General features: G+C 55.7%; 4 protein-coding genes across 4 annotated transcripts; 2 read left to right on the forward strand and 2 right to left on the reverse strand.

Moving 5' to 3' along the window:
- BO70DRAFT_433219 (uncharacterized protein) lies at positions 1-2,106 on the reverse strand (the record flags this gene model as incomplete). Its single annotated transcript, XM_025548395.1, has 5 exons — positions 1-657; positions 926-1,155; positions 1,687-1,739; positions 1,797-2,007; positions 2,058-2,106. The coding sequence occupies 5 exons, from the start codon at positions 2,104-2,106 to the stop codon at positions 196-198; spliced, it is 1,005 nt and encodes a 334-aa protein (XP_025394635.1). The 3' UTR covers positions 1-195.
- A 1,162-nt stretch (positions 2,107-3,268) lies between these two features.
- BO70DRAFT_366597 (MOSC domain protein) lies at positions 3,269-5,272 on the forward strand. Its single transcript, XM_025544374.1, has 2 exons — positions 3,269-4,770; positions 4,931-5,272. Exons 1-2 carry the CDS (start codon positions 3,333-3,335, stop codon positions 5,029-5,031), a joined length of 1,539 nt encoding a protein of 512 aa, XP_025394636.1. The 5' UTR covers positions 3,269-3,332; the 3' UTR covers positions 5,032-5,272.
- Positions 5,245-7,408, reverse strand: BO70DRAFT_175319 (nucleobase:cation symporter-2 family protein). The gene is made up of 3 exons (XM_025538392.1): positions 7,188-7,408; positions 6,974-7,140; positions 5,245-6,920 (listed from the first exon to the last, which is right to left on the reverse strand). Exons 1-3 carry the CDS (start codon positions 7,277-7,279, stop codon positions 5,419-5,421), a joined length of 1,761 nt encoding a protein of 586 aa, XP_025394637.1. The 5' UTR covers positions 7,280-7,408; the 3' UTR covers positions 5,245-5,418.
- Positions 7,409-10,840: 3,432 nt separating this feature from the next.
- BO70DRAFT_346067 (stearoyl-CoA 9-desaturase sdeA) lies at positions 10,841-13,009 on the forward strand. The gene is made up of 2 exons (XM_025541523.1): positions 10,841-11,506; positions 11,572-13,009. The coding sequence occupies exons 1-2, from the start codon at positions 11,263-11,265 to the stop codon at positions 12,699-12,701; spliced, it is 1,374 nt and encodes a 457-aa protein (XP_025394638.1). The 5' UTR covers positions 10,841-11,262; the 3' UTR covers positions 12,702-13,009.
- The last annotated feature ends 114 nt before the right edge of the window (positions 13,010-13,123 follow it).

A 13,123-nucleotide genomic window follows, 5' to 3' on the forward strand; every position in this document is an offset into this window, starting at 1 on the left:
GGATTTCCCATCCCCCCTTCTTCAAACCTCATCGGCGGCTACCTTCAGCATAGTATATATATAGTATAGCGAGGCGTTCGGCGTAACACGTAACATGTAGCATATCATACAGAATTAATGTTTCATCGTCTTGAATTCTGGGTATATCGAAGCGAAGCACTAGACTGGAGAAGTCTGATGCGATGCGATGCGATGCTATAGTCCCGTCTCATCGCAGTCGAACTCACCGTCCGATTCCTCGTCTTGGCTGTCTGCGATCTCGGCCGCTTTTCGTTTGCGATGGGGGGTTTCGGGTTCGGTTTGGTGGGGATGGTGACGGGGATGGGAGTCGGGTTCTGGGTATTGGGGCGCTGGTAGCTGTGCTGCTTGGGGTTGAGGATCTTGATCTTGATCTTGAGCGTCTTTTTCTGGGGCGTATTGCTGGAGATCCTCTTGTGGCACTTCCTGCTGTTGCAAACCCTCCTGCTCTTGGATGTCCCCCTGTTGTTGTAATTGTCCCTGCTCTTGAAAGTCGTCTTGTTCTTGTAACTCCTTCTCCCCCAGTGGTACCTCTTCTTGCCCCAACACCTCTTGAACCTGTATCTGCACCTGTCCCTCAGGGCTCCGTCCACCCCCATCACCCACTTCCACCCCCCTCTCAATCGCCTTCAACCCATCCTAAGAAACGGATAGTCAGCTTCATCCATCCAACCCAATCAAACCAAACTCAAATAAATAGTAATACTAATAATAATAAAATTTTTAAAATAATCACGGGAAGAGAGAGGAAGAAAAAAAAGAGAAAAACTCACCCCCCAACCCAAAACCTCACAACCCCCTCCCCTCCCTCACCCCCACCCCCTTCCCCCCCTCTTCATAACCTCCGCCACTCTCATCCTCGTCCTCACCTTTCTACTTCCACTCTCACCTCCACATCCCCACTCACCCTCCTCCCCCGGATAGACAAAATCCCCATAAACCCCCACCCTTCCCCACACGGCACTCTCCCACCCCCTGCCCCCAGGATCGGACACAGGGTGGCGCGGACTTGCCCCCGGATGCGGGTATGTGTCTGGTTGATGACCAGCACGGCGATGTGGTTTGCGTGGGCTAGGGAGACGAGCTTGGTGGCGAGGTCGCTGATCACGTTCCATTTGCGGGTGAGGAGGTATTTGTCTGGTGGTTTGGGGGGGTTATTGGGGGGTTATTGGGGGATTGTTGCTGGGATTGTTGCTGGGATTGTTGCTGGGATTGTTGCTGGGATTGTTGCTGGGATTGTTGCTGGGATTGTTGCTGGGATTGTTGCTGGGATTGGGGTGGTGGTTGTGGTTGGTGTTGGTATTTGGGGTAGAGGTGGAGGATGGGTTGGGAAAGTAGGGCACGAAGGGGGCGGAGATGGAATCGATGATTAGCAGTTTTGTGGCCGGGGGTGGGAAATTCGGGGGAGGGTGGTGGATGAGGGAGAGGAGATGTGGGAGGGTCGGGGTACGGAGGTAGGTTAGGCTTTGGAGAGAGGCAGAGGGGGCTGGAGAGGGATCTGGAGATGGAGATGAAGATGGAGATGGTGTTAGGTGTGGTTGGGATGTGGATGTGGATGTGGATGCGGAGGAGAGGAGAGCTTGGAGACGGGGTTTGGGGAGGGGTGAGGATGTGTCTGGCAAGGAAGTTAGAGAGTATCAGGATGGATGGGACTGATCGTGGACGTACCAATCCAGACGACCTGATCACCGTTGCGGAGAGCCGTGGCTGCTGCGCTGAGGCTGTTAGGTGTTAGTATAGGTCTCGTTCGTGGTGGTGGCGGCGATTGATATACGCACGCCAACGAGGTCTTCCCCGCTCCCGGGGGACCGAAGATCTCAGTGACCCGGCCAAGAGGGAGACCCTTCGACTCTCCATCCCCCAGATCCAGACCGTCCGTGAAGGCCTGGTCGAGGGCTGGCAGCCCCGTCGAGAGGGCAGTGGTGCCTGAGGCAGCAAACGCGGTGGACGCGTGCAGCGCCTGCGAGGCCGGGAACGAGAAGACGCGGGCTGAGCGGTTAGCTTCGAGGGGAATATATCTGGGAGACGGATACACTCACGAGCATCCGGGTTCTGGCTGGATAGCCCGGGGATCTCCAGTCTGTGCATCGTGGCTGGGCTGATCAGTTGACTGGGGGGAGATGATGATTCGCGTGGCGCGTCAGCGATAGGGATGGAACTCGGTACGGCGAGGGCAGTTATCTCTCATGGTGGGTTGGATGAGGATTGGCTGCAGTGGGGGTTGTTGTGTTGATGGTCGGGCTTGTGTGAGTGGAGGCTGGCTGGCTGCTGGTGCTGGTGCTGGTGCTGGTGCTGCTGTTGCGGTCACCGTCCCTGAGGGGAGAATCTCCGCCATCGGATCGTCCTCGACTCTCTCCCTGCGCTCCTCCTCCGCTTCTCCACTCTTCTTCTTCCCGCTTCCATCCTCCATCCTCATCGCTGCCCCCGGACACTCTGCACTCCACCCTTTCAGCTGGCAGATCCTGACCAATCGGTAGTTCTTTCTTTACTTTAAAAGATCGACCATGTCGTATTTTCTTGTCGAACACTTTCCTCTTCTATCTCCCCACTCTTCTGCGCGCCTCTCCTGGCGTCGTAACACAGGCTTCTCCGCAAGTCCCCCCCGAGCCTGGTCTTGCTCCAGAAAGAGGCGCACTCTGTTCAATTTCGCAAGAAAAGATAAAATGTTGCTCCGGAGAAGATAAACACTACGCATGATCATTATCGATGCAGGAAACGGTAGATTTCCAGTGATACACTAACAACACAACGATGCTCTTTCAGATCCTTCTATCTCGGGATTCGCCGCAGCGCCGCACAGAATCTACCACAGCTCTGGAACGACCGAACGGTGATATCCATTTTATCCAGGTGACCTTTCGAAAATGGCAGCGACCACACCATTCAGTCTCGCGCCAGTATAGTCTCAGGTAGCAACAGCTGGAAGCAATTTAATTCGGGCGCGAATGTTGCCTCAGCCTTATGTAATGAGATCTTTTTTATGGACTAAGGCGCTACTATGCTGGCCCTGCAGTGATTCTCCACAGCTGCATACTCTATAACATTGGAAATGAAGCATGATATCTCCACTCCATACAAATTCATCACACAACCCACCAAAACACTCTCCTGACACTTCCGGTCGGATAGGCTCGGCCCCACCGACCTGATCGCCGATCGCTCCGAAGGCCGGCCCGACGGTTCGGTTTTGATCTGATAAAATCATGAAATGCGTCAGAATCAGTTGAATGACTCAGTAAAACATTCTTACCCTCATTATACTCAGCTGATCCCATTCTTTTTCAATACATCGATGCTCACCACCACAAATTCCAATGCCAAACCTCACTCTCCTCCCCCTGCTCACCCTCCCCAATCCCAACCATGACCTAACCTTCCTCTCATCCACTTTCCCTCTACAATCCCTCTGGCCCTACCTCTTCTCTCTCCTTCTCCCCATCCTCCTCCTGCCCCTCCTCAAGGCCCCTCCATCATACGCACCCCCGGGCTGCCGCAAACTCGGCATCCCCCGCTCCAAATCCAACCTCAACGATGAATTTGCCCCGGAATACGCCCACGCATCGCCTGCAGATAAAGATGGCCGCCCCAGCTGCCGCATCAAGGCGCTCTTCACCTACCCGATCAAAAGCTGCGCGGGGGTTGAACTCGATACCGCTGAGGTCGTCGAGACGGGGTTGAAGTATGATCGCATGTTCTGTTTTGCGGAGTTTGTGGAGCGGTCTCCCCAGCCTTCTAGAGCAACAGCAGCAGCAACAGAAACAGCACCACCAACCACCACCAAACCCAAACAAGAGAAAGAAAAGGAAGGAGACTGGATCGCCCGCACCCTCCGCAACCGCACCTTCAACACCCTCGCCCTCCTGCAGCCGGAGATCTGGATCCCCGACTCTTCATCACCGACCTACTCCCCTTCCCTCCCGGAAGTGAAATCGCAAGGCGCGCTAGTCATCACTTACCCACGCGTGCAGCCCTCCCTCCTCACGAAACTACTCATCGCCCTCCACCTCCTCCCCTCACGCCTTTCCTTCTCCATCCCCCTCTCACCCACCGCTCAAAAATCACAATCTTACCCCCTAACCCCCGTCCAAATCTGGAAAGACTCCCCCCTCGCATACAACTACGGCACCCACATCCCCTCCTCTCTCTGGACCTTCCTCTCCTCCGGCTCGGAAAAGCTCACCGACCCCCACAAGAAAAGAACCATCTCTCTCTTCAGATCGCATCCCACCCATAACAGGGAAATCTTCCGCTCTGCACCCAGAAAAGCGGAACTGGGGTTCCAGCCGGTGACTGGCTTTGCGGACGCGTATCCCCTGCACTTACTCAATCTGGCGTCCGTCAGGGATGTGGGAGAGAGGTGTAAGAGGGATATTGACCGGTTGAGCGTGAGACGGTTTCGGGCGAATGTGGTGGTTACGGGACCGGGGCGGTTCGAGGAGGATGCGTGGAAGAGGATTTTTGTTCATCAGGATCGGTGGAGGGGGTCTGGTTCTTCTTCTGGGGTTGGTGGTGAGGATCTAAGTCTAAAGAACCGATATGAAAATGGAGATGAAGAAGACAATGGTGAAGGAAACGGGGTAGAGATCCACACCGTCTGCCGCACCATCCGCTGTCGCCTCCCCAACGTCGACCCAGACACGGGGGACCGCCATCGCTCCGAGCCCGATCGCACGCTGAAGAGTTATCGACGGATCGATCCGGGGGATTTGACCAATGCGTGTTTGGGCATGCAGCTTGTTCCGGGCGTTAGGGGTGAGTTTTCTTTTTTCTTCCTTCCTTCCTTCGTTCCCTCCCTCCTTCCCTCCTTCCTCTGTCTCCCTCCCTGTCTTTTTTCATTTTTTTTTCTCTTTTCTTGTTTCTTGAGTGATTAACTAAGTTAGTGACTGGTACTAATACTAACATATATTATCAGAATTCACCCTACGAGTCAACGACCCCATCTCCGTTCTGGAGACGGGCGAACACTGCTATATCAAGATGCTGGCGCCTGGGGAGAAGGTGGAGGGGGTGTGATTTCTATTTCTTCCTTTCTTTCTTTCTTTCTTTCTTAATTTCTCATTATCATAATTAGTATTATCATCATTATCATTCCTGTCCCGATCCAATGTTAAGGCCAAGGCTATGGCTATGGCTAAGGCTAAGATAGACAGACACAGCGGGATGTATGGCTGTGGCTGTGGCTATAAATATGGCTATTGCTGAACTTCGAGGTTATTACTGCCATTTGTATAATAAACTACTGTATATGTATAATAAATCACCGTCAATTGTATAAAAAAATCCAATCCAATATATTCAACGCTCATACTGACCAAGCCAGCGGGTATCCAACGAAACCAGATCCTCAGATCTGTAACCAAACCAAATGGGAAACAATCTATCTACAATCTCATGAATCAATCAAACAGCGAGCGCCTCAGGCGCCGGCTCCCCCTTCGCAAACCGTCCCCCCTCCCCCTCAGCCGGCTCCTCAGCAACACTCCTCACCACGCCCCTGGCCTCCAGAATGGCCGTCTCCTCCTCCGGATCCTCGGGCAGAATCAAATTCAGAATCAACCCCAACAGCGCCGTAATGGCGAAGCCATTCTCCATGATCAGCTCCACGGCATCGATCAGCCCCGTCAAGCCACGGTTATTTCCACTGTAGGTGAAAAAGTAGTCGAACCAGTCGGACACCAGCGTCGCGCCCATGCCGACCGCGAACGCAGCGGTGAGAATGAACCGGTTCCGCCGGGTAAACGGCACGGTGGAGATGATGCGGATGCCGGAGACAGCGACGGACGAGAAAAGGAAGGTGGTCATGCCGCCGAGCACGGAGTCCGGGATGGCGACGAGTGCGGCGGCGAACTTGGTGAAGATTCCCATGATGACCAGGAAGAAGCAGCAGCAGAAGCCGGCCGTGCGGTTGGCGCATTTGGTCAGCGCCACGACGCCGTTGTTCTGCGCGAAGACCGACATGGGCGTCATGGTGCAGAGGCCGGCCAGCACGGAGGTGAGTCCGTTGCCGAGGACGCCGCCTTGGATTCGCGAATCGAAGAGTGGCCCTTCGACTTCGACTTGCGAGACGTCGCAGGTTGCGGTGATGTCGCCGATGGATTCCATCATGACCACGATGTAGACGGCTAGTAGGGGGAGGATGAGTGGGGGGTAGACGGTGAGAGGGAAGGTCTTGACCCAGATGAAGGAGGCGACGGGGGCGGCGTCGATGCCGGACCGGTCGAAGTAGCCGCAGGCTGCGGCGACGATGCAGCCCACGAGCAGGCCGACGACGACGGCGCAGGAGCGCATGATCGGGGCGCCGAAGCGCTCGCAGATGATGATGGAGACGTATACCAGGAAGCCGAGGCCGATGAATTCGGCGGAGCCCCAGGGCAGGGCGTGCGGGGCGTCGGCGCTGGGGCAGAGAGCGCCGTTGCCCGGGTCGTCGGCGCAGGTGCCAGAACCGCCGGCCCAGTCCTCAAAGGCGGACTGGATGAGGCTGGCGCCGATGAGGAGCACCGTGGGGCCGGTGACCAGGGGCGGGAAGACGCGTTTCAGGATGCGGGGGCTCATGAACGACAGGCCGATTTCGAGGAGCGCGCAGAGACAGGAGGTGCCGAGGAGGGCGCCGTAGCCTTTCGGGCAGGGCAGCTTGGTGCCGTCCGCGTCCGTGGGGCAGTAGCCGGTGCTGTACATCTGGTCGAAGGACCCGGTGGCGACGGTGATGGTGGCGAAGGAGATGCCCACGACGGAGATCAGCCCCGTGCCGATGTAGTATTTGGTTTTGTAGATGTGGAAGCGCGTCATCTGGATGAGGGAGAGGAAGCCGGAGACGATGAGCGAGGTCGAGACGAGGTATTCGTAGTCTCCGGATGCGAAGTTGGCGCCGGATGTGCCGCCGATGAGGATGGGGGGGGAGATAACTGGGGGGGGTTCAGTGAGAGGTGGTGAGGAGGGGGGTGATAAATGGACTTACTGCCACCCAGCATGGCGAGGGCATGTTGCAGTCCGAGAAGCAGGGCCAGAACTACGGGAACTCGGTCTTCGAGGCCGAAGAACGGAGCCGAGCTGCGTGTCTTGGTGATGAAGGGGATGTTGGGGGTGAAGAGGTAGGCGTAGTCATAGTCGCCGATGAGGCCCTCTCTGACAAGGGTTAGCAGAGGCCAGGTAATAGAGGTCGAGGCACGTACCTGGTGGTGAAGGTTTTGATGAGGCGATGGGCCTTGTCCCCCCAAGACCGCTTCGGCCGGTAGTCGGGGCCTATCTGATCAGGGCCATCCATGACGTAGTGGGCCGGTGATGGATTCTGTCTGTAGATGTGTCTGGAAGAGTGATTTGAAGAGGCTGGCTGGCTGATCGAAGTTGGTATATCGACAGCGAAGTCAATGAACAAGCTTTGGTTGGAGTGGTGGATCTGGGGAACTCACTGCTCCAACCTGGCGGACGGGCCTATATAGCATCCATCTGGCAGACATAAGCATGAACGGTGGAGGCGATGGTCGGAGATGAGGATCGGGCGCGTCGCAGATACGAGATGTCTATCAGTGGCGACGTGCGTGAATCAATCGAATAATTGCGATGCGGTTATCTTTGGGGACACGCGAGCCGTGCAAGCGAGCTGCCGGCTGCAGGTCTCGCCCCAGCACGGGCAGCAGTGGGCCTGGGGAAGTTGGTGACTGGTTCGCCTGGAGTCTGAGGGCCGGTGGATCGGGGGCGATAAGGGAGGTCATGGCAGTTGGTAAAGTTGGGGAGTTGGCAAGTCTCTTATCAGCTCCAGTCGGGGTCCGCCGATGTCCATGCCAGATGCTGGCGATGGCCGCGTAGCTGATGGCCGATGCTTGGCGGACCCGACCATCCGGCGAGGGCCTTTCGGCTGGCATGGAAGTGTAGACAGACGAGGGAGTTGAGCGTGTTATACGGAGACTTGAGGATGCAGAAGATGGTGTTGATGATGGTGAAGACCTGCTGGAATCTGTGGAATCCGGCGGGGGAGACCGCCGGGGAACACCAGCCCCGATCAGGTAATCTCTTAGTCACGGAAACCGAGGATTGGAGCAGTTGCAACTGACCCCAAACCTAATCGCGACGTTGACGGATTGCCGTGACTAAAACAATCATCACTCTGGCCGTCTGGTTGGCTACTTTGGCATCAAACAACAACATCCCGTCAAACATCTATCGATTTGATCAATCAAGACAAACGGCCTCCTGTCGTAGTCCTGATCCACTTCGTGGTGGCGAGCGCAAGGGACAGGCGGCATACTACAGTAGGGATAACCACAGGTATCCTTCGTGGGGGAGACAGTAGTTATGAGATTTCAAGGAACATACGTACTAGTACTATACTAGTAGTATAGCGAAGTAGATGAAGTTTTCATGTCTTCTACCTTGAGTTGTCAAAATCCAAACCAATTCAGTCCAGTCCCCCTGGGTATAGTACTATCATCATCAGATACTAGCTTCAGTTTGCTTGCTGCATGTGTCGAAAATATATATTTCGAAACGGGCGCCTTCCTCCACCGCAAAAGAATCAAATTCATTGTATGGTGCAGTGTGAATTGCATACCCGGAGGCATCCACCAATTCATACAGAGTAGAGAAAACAATAATCTAAACCCGCCTATATATACTTCCGGAATATAGTACCTGTGTCATGACACAAATCTACGTAGTAATTGTAGTCATGTAAATGAATGAATAACAAAGCAACGCCAAGCCCCCCAATGACAACCCCCCATTTCTAAGTCCGGCTGGTCTGGCTGATAGAAGGCTCGGAACCTCTCCCCGAGTGTTCCATGCCTGCCCCCTATCTAAGTCTAGCCAATGGCTAAACTAAACTAAACCAGGTCATCGGCAGCCATTCCGACAATCGGACACTAACCGATTGTATACGTCGAATGGAGTATCTATACTGAAGAGAACTGAAACCGAGCCCGCATCAAGTCCCCGCCCAATGAAAACACCAGTGGTACTACTACCTGCGATCTATGGCTGATGCACCGACCCGTTATCGATCAGTGGAAATGTCCAACTCCAGCTCCAGCTCCAGCTCCAGTCGGACATCGTGGGGATGGACGACGGGTGGTGGAGCCGAACCGGCATCCACCGCCCTGACTCCTCGGGTCGGCGAGAATCGGAGCCTCGAGGCTGTCTATCTACAATGATGTGCCGCACTCTATATGTTCGGGGGAATTCGGAACTGCATTCATTAAGGTGTGTTGGGTACTTGGGTTGGATAACGGAGGTCTCCGTCGTCGGTGTGGTGCGCTATGGGGTAGTGGTATACTTAAAGTGAACGACGTGCTGCCGTTTCGATGGTTGAAGTCATTTAGTAGCTGTCCATTAAAAATGCTTAAACTTATGGTTGAAACTGGAGGTGGGTTGAGTAGTCTTGGCTGTTGTTAGCATCTTTAATGTATCGTCACTGTGTCCGGGGGGTCGTCATTGTGAGCTAGCATCTCTATATAAAGCCAGCTCATGGGACAGCAGCTTACTCGGCATGGAAATGACGATAACACCTGATACTATGTCCGAGTTCATGCTTTCGGGAACATGTGATGCCCAACAACACATATCAAGCTGAAACTTAAGTCATCGATTCGGATGTATATCATTGAGAGCCCAGAGGACCATGGTTCGTGCGTCTGACCAGATATATATCGGCATCGAGAAGCATAGCTAGACCCTGAGTGGATGCCCACCACGGTTGGGACCGATACCACGATGGTCTGATCATGGTACGATGCATCATAGATGTTTGAAATTAAGATGGGGATGTTGGGTCAGACTGCAGACCGTCCGGTTGAGTTTTGAGTTGGATCATCGACTGTCGACCATCTACATGGCCGTGCATGGACTTCTGGAATCCCAACGGCCGTGTCGCGTCTCCAACAGCGCAGTGGCACGATCCGGGTCCACGCTGCCATGATCTGGAGTCTGGACTGGGTCCATATCCCAATAATGCTTCTGGGGCCATCTGATAACGCGGGGGTCAGTGAAATAACGCCGTCTTCATTGGCAGACAGACACCAAGGAGACTGGCGGTGAGCATCGAGCTTTCCCGGAATCCCAACAGTCGGACGTCTGCCTGAGGCACAACACGTGTCACATGCAGTCACGTGGTGCGGAAATGTTGGGACCTGCCTGACTGCCTGGGCCATCAGGCGACGATCATCCGGGAGGAAGGCGCTGTCAGCAGCGAACAGAGCACCCGGAATGGCGGAAGCCGAGGCGAGGCGCGGCGCGTGCGGCTCCTTCGACGCGTTTCACGTTCGGCGCAGCTTCTAAAGCTGATTCAGTGGCGACTGGTCCTGTCCACTCATAGGGCTGCCTGCTGGTTGGAGTGGGTAATTGCCCGCTTCCTGTCGGAGAAGACATGGATGGCAGGCTAGAATGCGTTAGTGGGGGACCACGGAGTCAAAGGGGGTGTTTGACGACTTGAAGGTTGATGAATGGCAGATACTATCTAGATAGAGTGTATACAGCTACGGAGTATGGAGTGTCTATCTAGTACTCCGTATCTACAGACTACAATTCCAAGACCGAGCGGAGAAAGCAGCCACCGAAAAGGCTAAGTGCGCGACATTCGCCACGACAGCCACCCGGGCCCAGCCTCAGCCACCCAGAGCTGCCAGGGGCGAAAACGTTGGGGATTCAACAGATGGGGACGGGCCCCTGATTGGCCGGCCGCACCCAGCCTTACCACAACAGGCTTTTCGCACGGGCGAATCAGCGGCGGCCCAACAAGAGAAGGCATACTCCTTCTGATCCGGATGCTTCATACATTCCGGCGAGAAGCCTGGGATATCCCCGTGTCTCCCCTGTTGAGTGAACACCGGCTGCCCGCGACCTCGGGATCTCATGATTGCCTGTGCTGCCTGTGCTGCCTCTGCGGCCTCTGCGGCCTCTGCGGCCGCCCAATAGTCGGCAGATCCCAGTCAGCAGTCGCGGTCTGTCAGCCCATCCTTTTTGATATTATTCATCACCGCATCATTATTCCCGCCTTGCTTTTCCCCAACCATCATCCGCCCGTGTGGACCCTGGGTCGAGAGTCAACTGCCTCCGAATTTTCTGCCCTTCAACTGGCCCAGATCAGCCCCGATTGCCTTCCCCACCGTTTTTCTCCGTTGCCTTTTATTCCTCGGCCCTCGCCTTCGCCTTCGTACTTTAACCTCCCTCCCTCCCTCTCTCCCCGTCCACCGTCCCTTCCCCCCCCCAATCCATCTCACAGGGGTAGACGACACGAAGACGCCCTCCCCAATCATCATGTCGGCCAAGCCAGCAGACGCCCGGCCTCGCGCCGCCGCCGCCGACCCCAAGAAGGTCCACGTCGCCGACACCGCCATCACCGGAAAGAACTGGTACAAGCATGTCAACTGGCTCAACGTCTTCCTCATTCTCGGCATCCCCATGTACGGCTGCATCCAGGCCTTCTGGGTGCCCCTGCAGCTGAAGACCGCCATCTGGGCCGTCGTCTACTACTTCTTCACCGGCCTCGGTATCACTGCGGGTGAGTTGTCCGACGAGTAGCATGGGCAGCAGCGTGGGCAGGATACTAACGGAGCTATCGTATAGGATACCATCGTCTCTGGGCTCACTGCTCCTACTCCGCTCGTCTGCCTCTCCGCATCTGGCTCGCCGCCGTCGGTGGCGGTGCCGTCGAAGGCTCCATCCGCTGGTGGGCTCGTGACCACCGTGCTCACCACCGTTATACCGACACCGACAAGGACCCCTACTCCGTCCGCAAGGGTCTGCTCTACTCGCACCTGGGATGGATGGTCATGAAGCAGAACCCCAAGCGGATTGGCCGCACCGACATCTCCGACCTGAACGAGGACCCCGTCGTCGTCTGGCAGCACCGCAACTACCTGAAGGTTGTTTTCGGCATGGGTCTGGCTATGCCCATGCTCGTGGCTGGTCTCGGCTGGGGTGACTGGTGGGGCGGTTTCGTCTACGCTGGTATCCTGCGTATCTTCTTCGTCCAGCAGGCCACTTTCTGCGTCAACTCCCTGGCCCACTGGCTTGGTGACCAGCCCTTCGACGACCGCAACTCTCCCCGTGACCACGTCATCACTGCCATCGTCACCCTGGGTGAGGGATACCACAACTTCCACCACGAGTTCCCCTCCGACTACCGCAACGCCATCGAGTGGCACCAGTACGACCCCACCAAGTGGAGCATCTGGGCCTGGAAGACCCTCGGCCTCGCCTACGACCTGAAGAAGTTCCGTGCCAACGAGATCGAGAAGGGCCGTCTCCAGCAGCTCCAGAAGAAGCTCGACCAGAAGCGCTCCCGCCTCGACTGGGGTACTCCTCTGGACCAGCTGCCCGTCATGGACTGGGAGGACTACGTCGAGCAGGCCAAGAACGGCCGCGGCCTGGTGGCCATCGCCGGTGTGGTGCACGACGTGACCGACTTCATCAAGGACCACCCCGGTGGCAAGGCCATGATCAGCTCCGCGCTGGGCAAGGACGCCACGGCCATGTTCAACGGCGGTGTGTACTACCACTCGAACGCGGCGCACAACCTGCTGTCGACCATGCGCGTGGGTGTCATCCGCGGTGGCTGCGAGGTTGAGATCTGGAAGCGGGCGCAGAAGGAGGGGGCCGAGTACGTGCGGGACGGCACCGGCCAGCGGGTGATCCGGGCGGGCGAGCAGGTCACCAAGATCCCCGAGCCCATCCCCACGGCGGATGCCGCGTGAGGTGTTGGCCCCGGACCCCGCCATGCCCCCCCTTCCTTTGCATTCTCTTGTATTATTTGCGACTGTCGCCCTTTTCCCATGCTCGTGCGATGAGCCACCATCATATCTAATTTAGCACTCGGGGCGTTTGAACATGTTTGTTAGTGTTTGGAGTTCGGGAGTTGGCCTATTTCTAGTTGACGGAGCGTGACTGAGTCGACGCCGGGTTTACGCATTCCCTGAAAAAAAAGCGATGAGATGTGACGAGACGAGAACATTGATTGTTGAATCAGATAGAATACATAACAAGATATCCAATCTTTGTCATGATGGGCTTTTGCTTCATGTAGAACATGTAGAACATGTAGAACATGTAGAACATATAGCCAAAGTAAGATTTGTGCGTAGAACCAAAAAAGTGGTATATTCGGTACTGTCATGAT

This window comes from Aspergillus heteromorphus (assembly GCF_003184545.1).
Source record: "Aspergillus heteromorphus CBS 117.55 chromosome Unknown BO70scaffold_48, whole genome shotgun sequence".
Taxonomy (NCBI): domain Eukaryota; kingdom Fungi; phylum Ascomycota; class Eurotiomycetes; order Eurotiales; family Aspergillaceae; genus Aspergillus; species Aspergillus heteromorphus.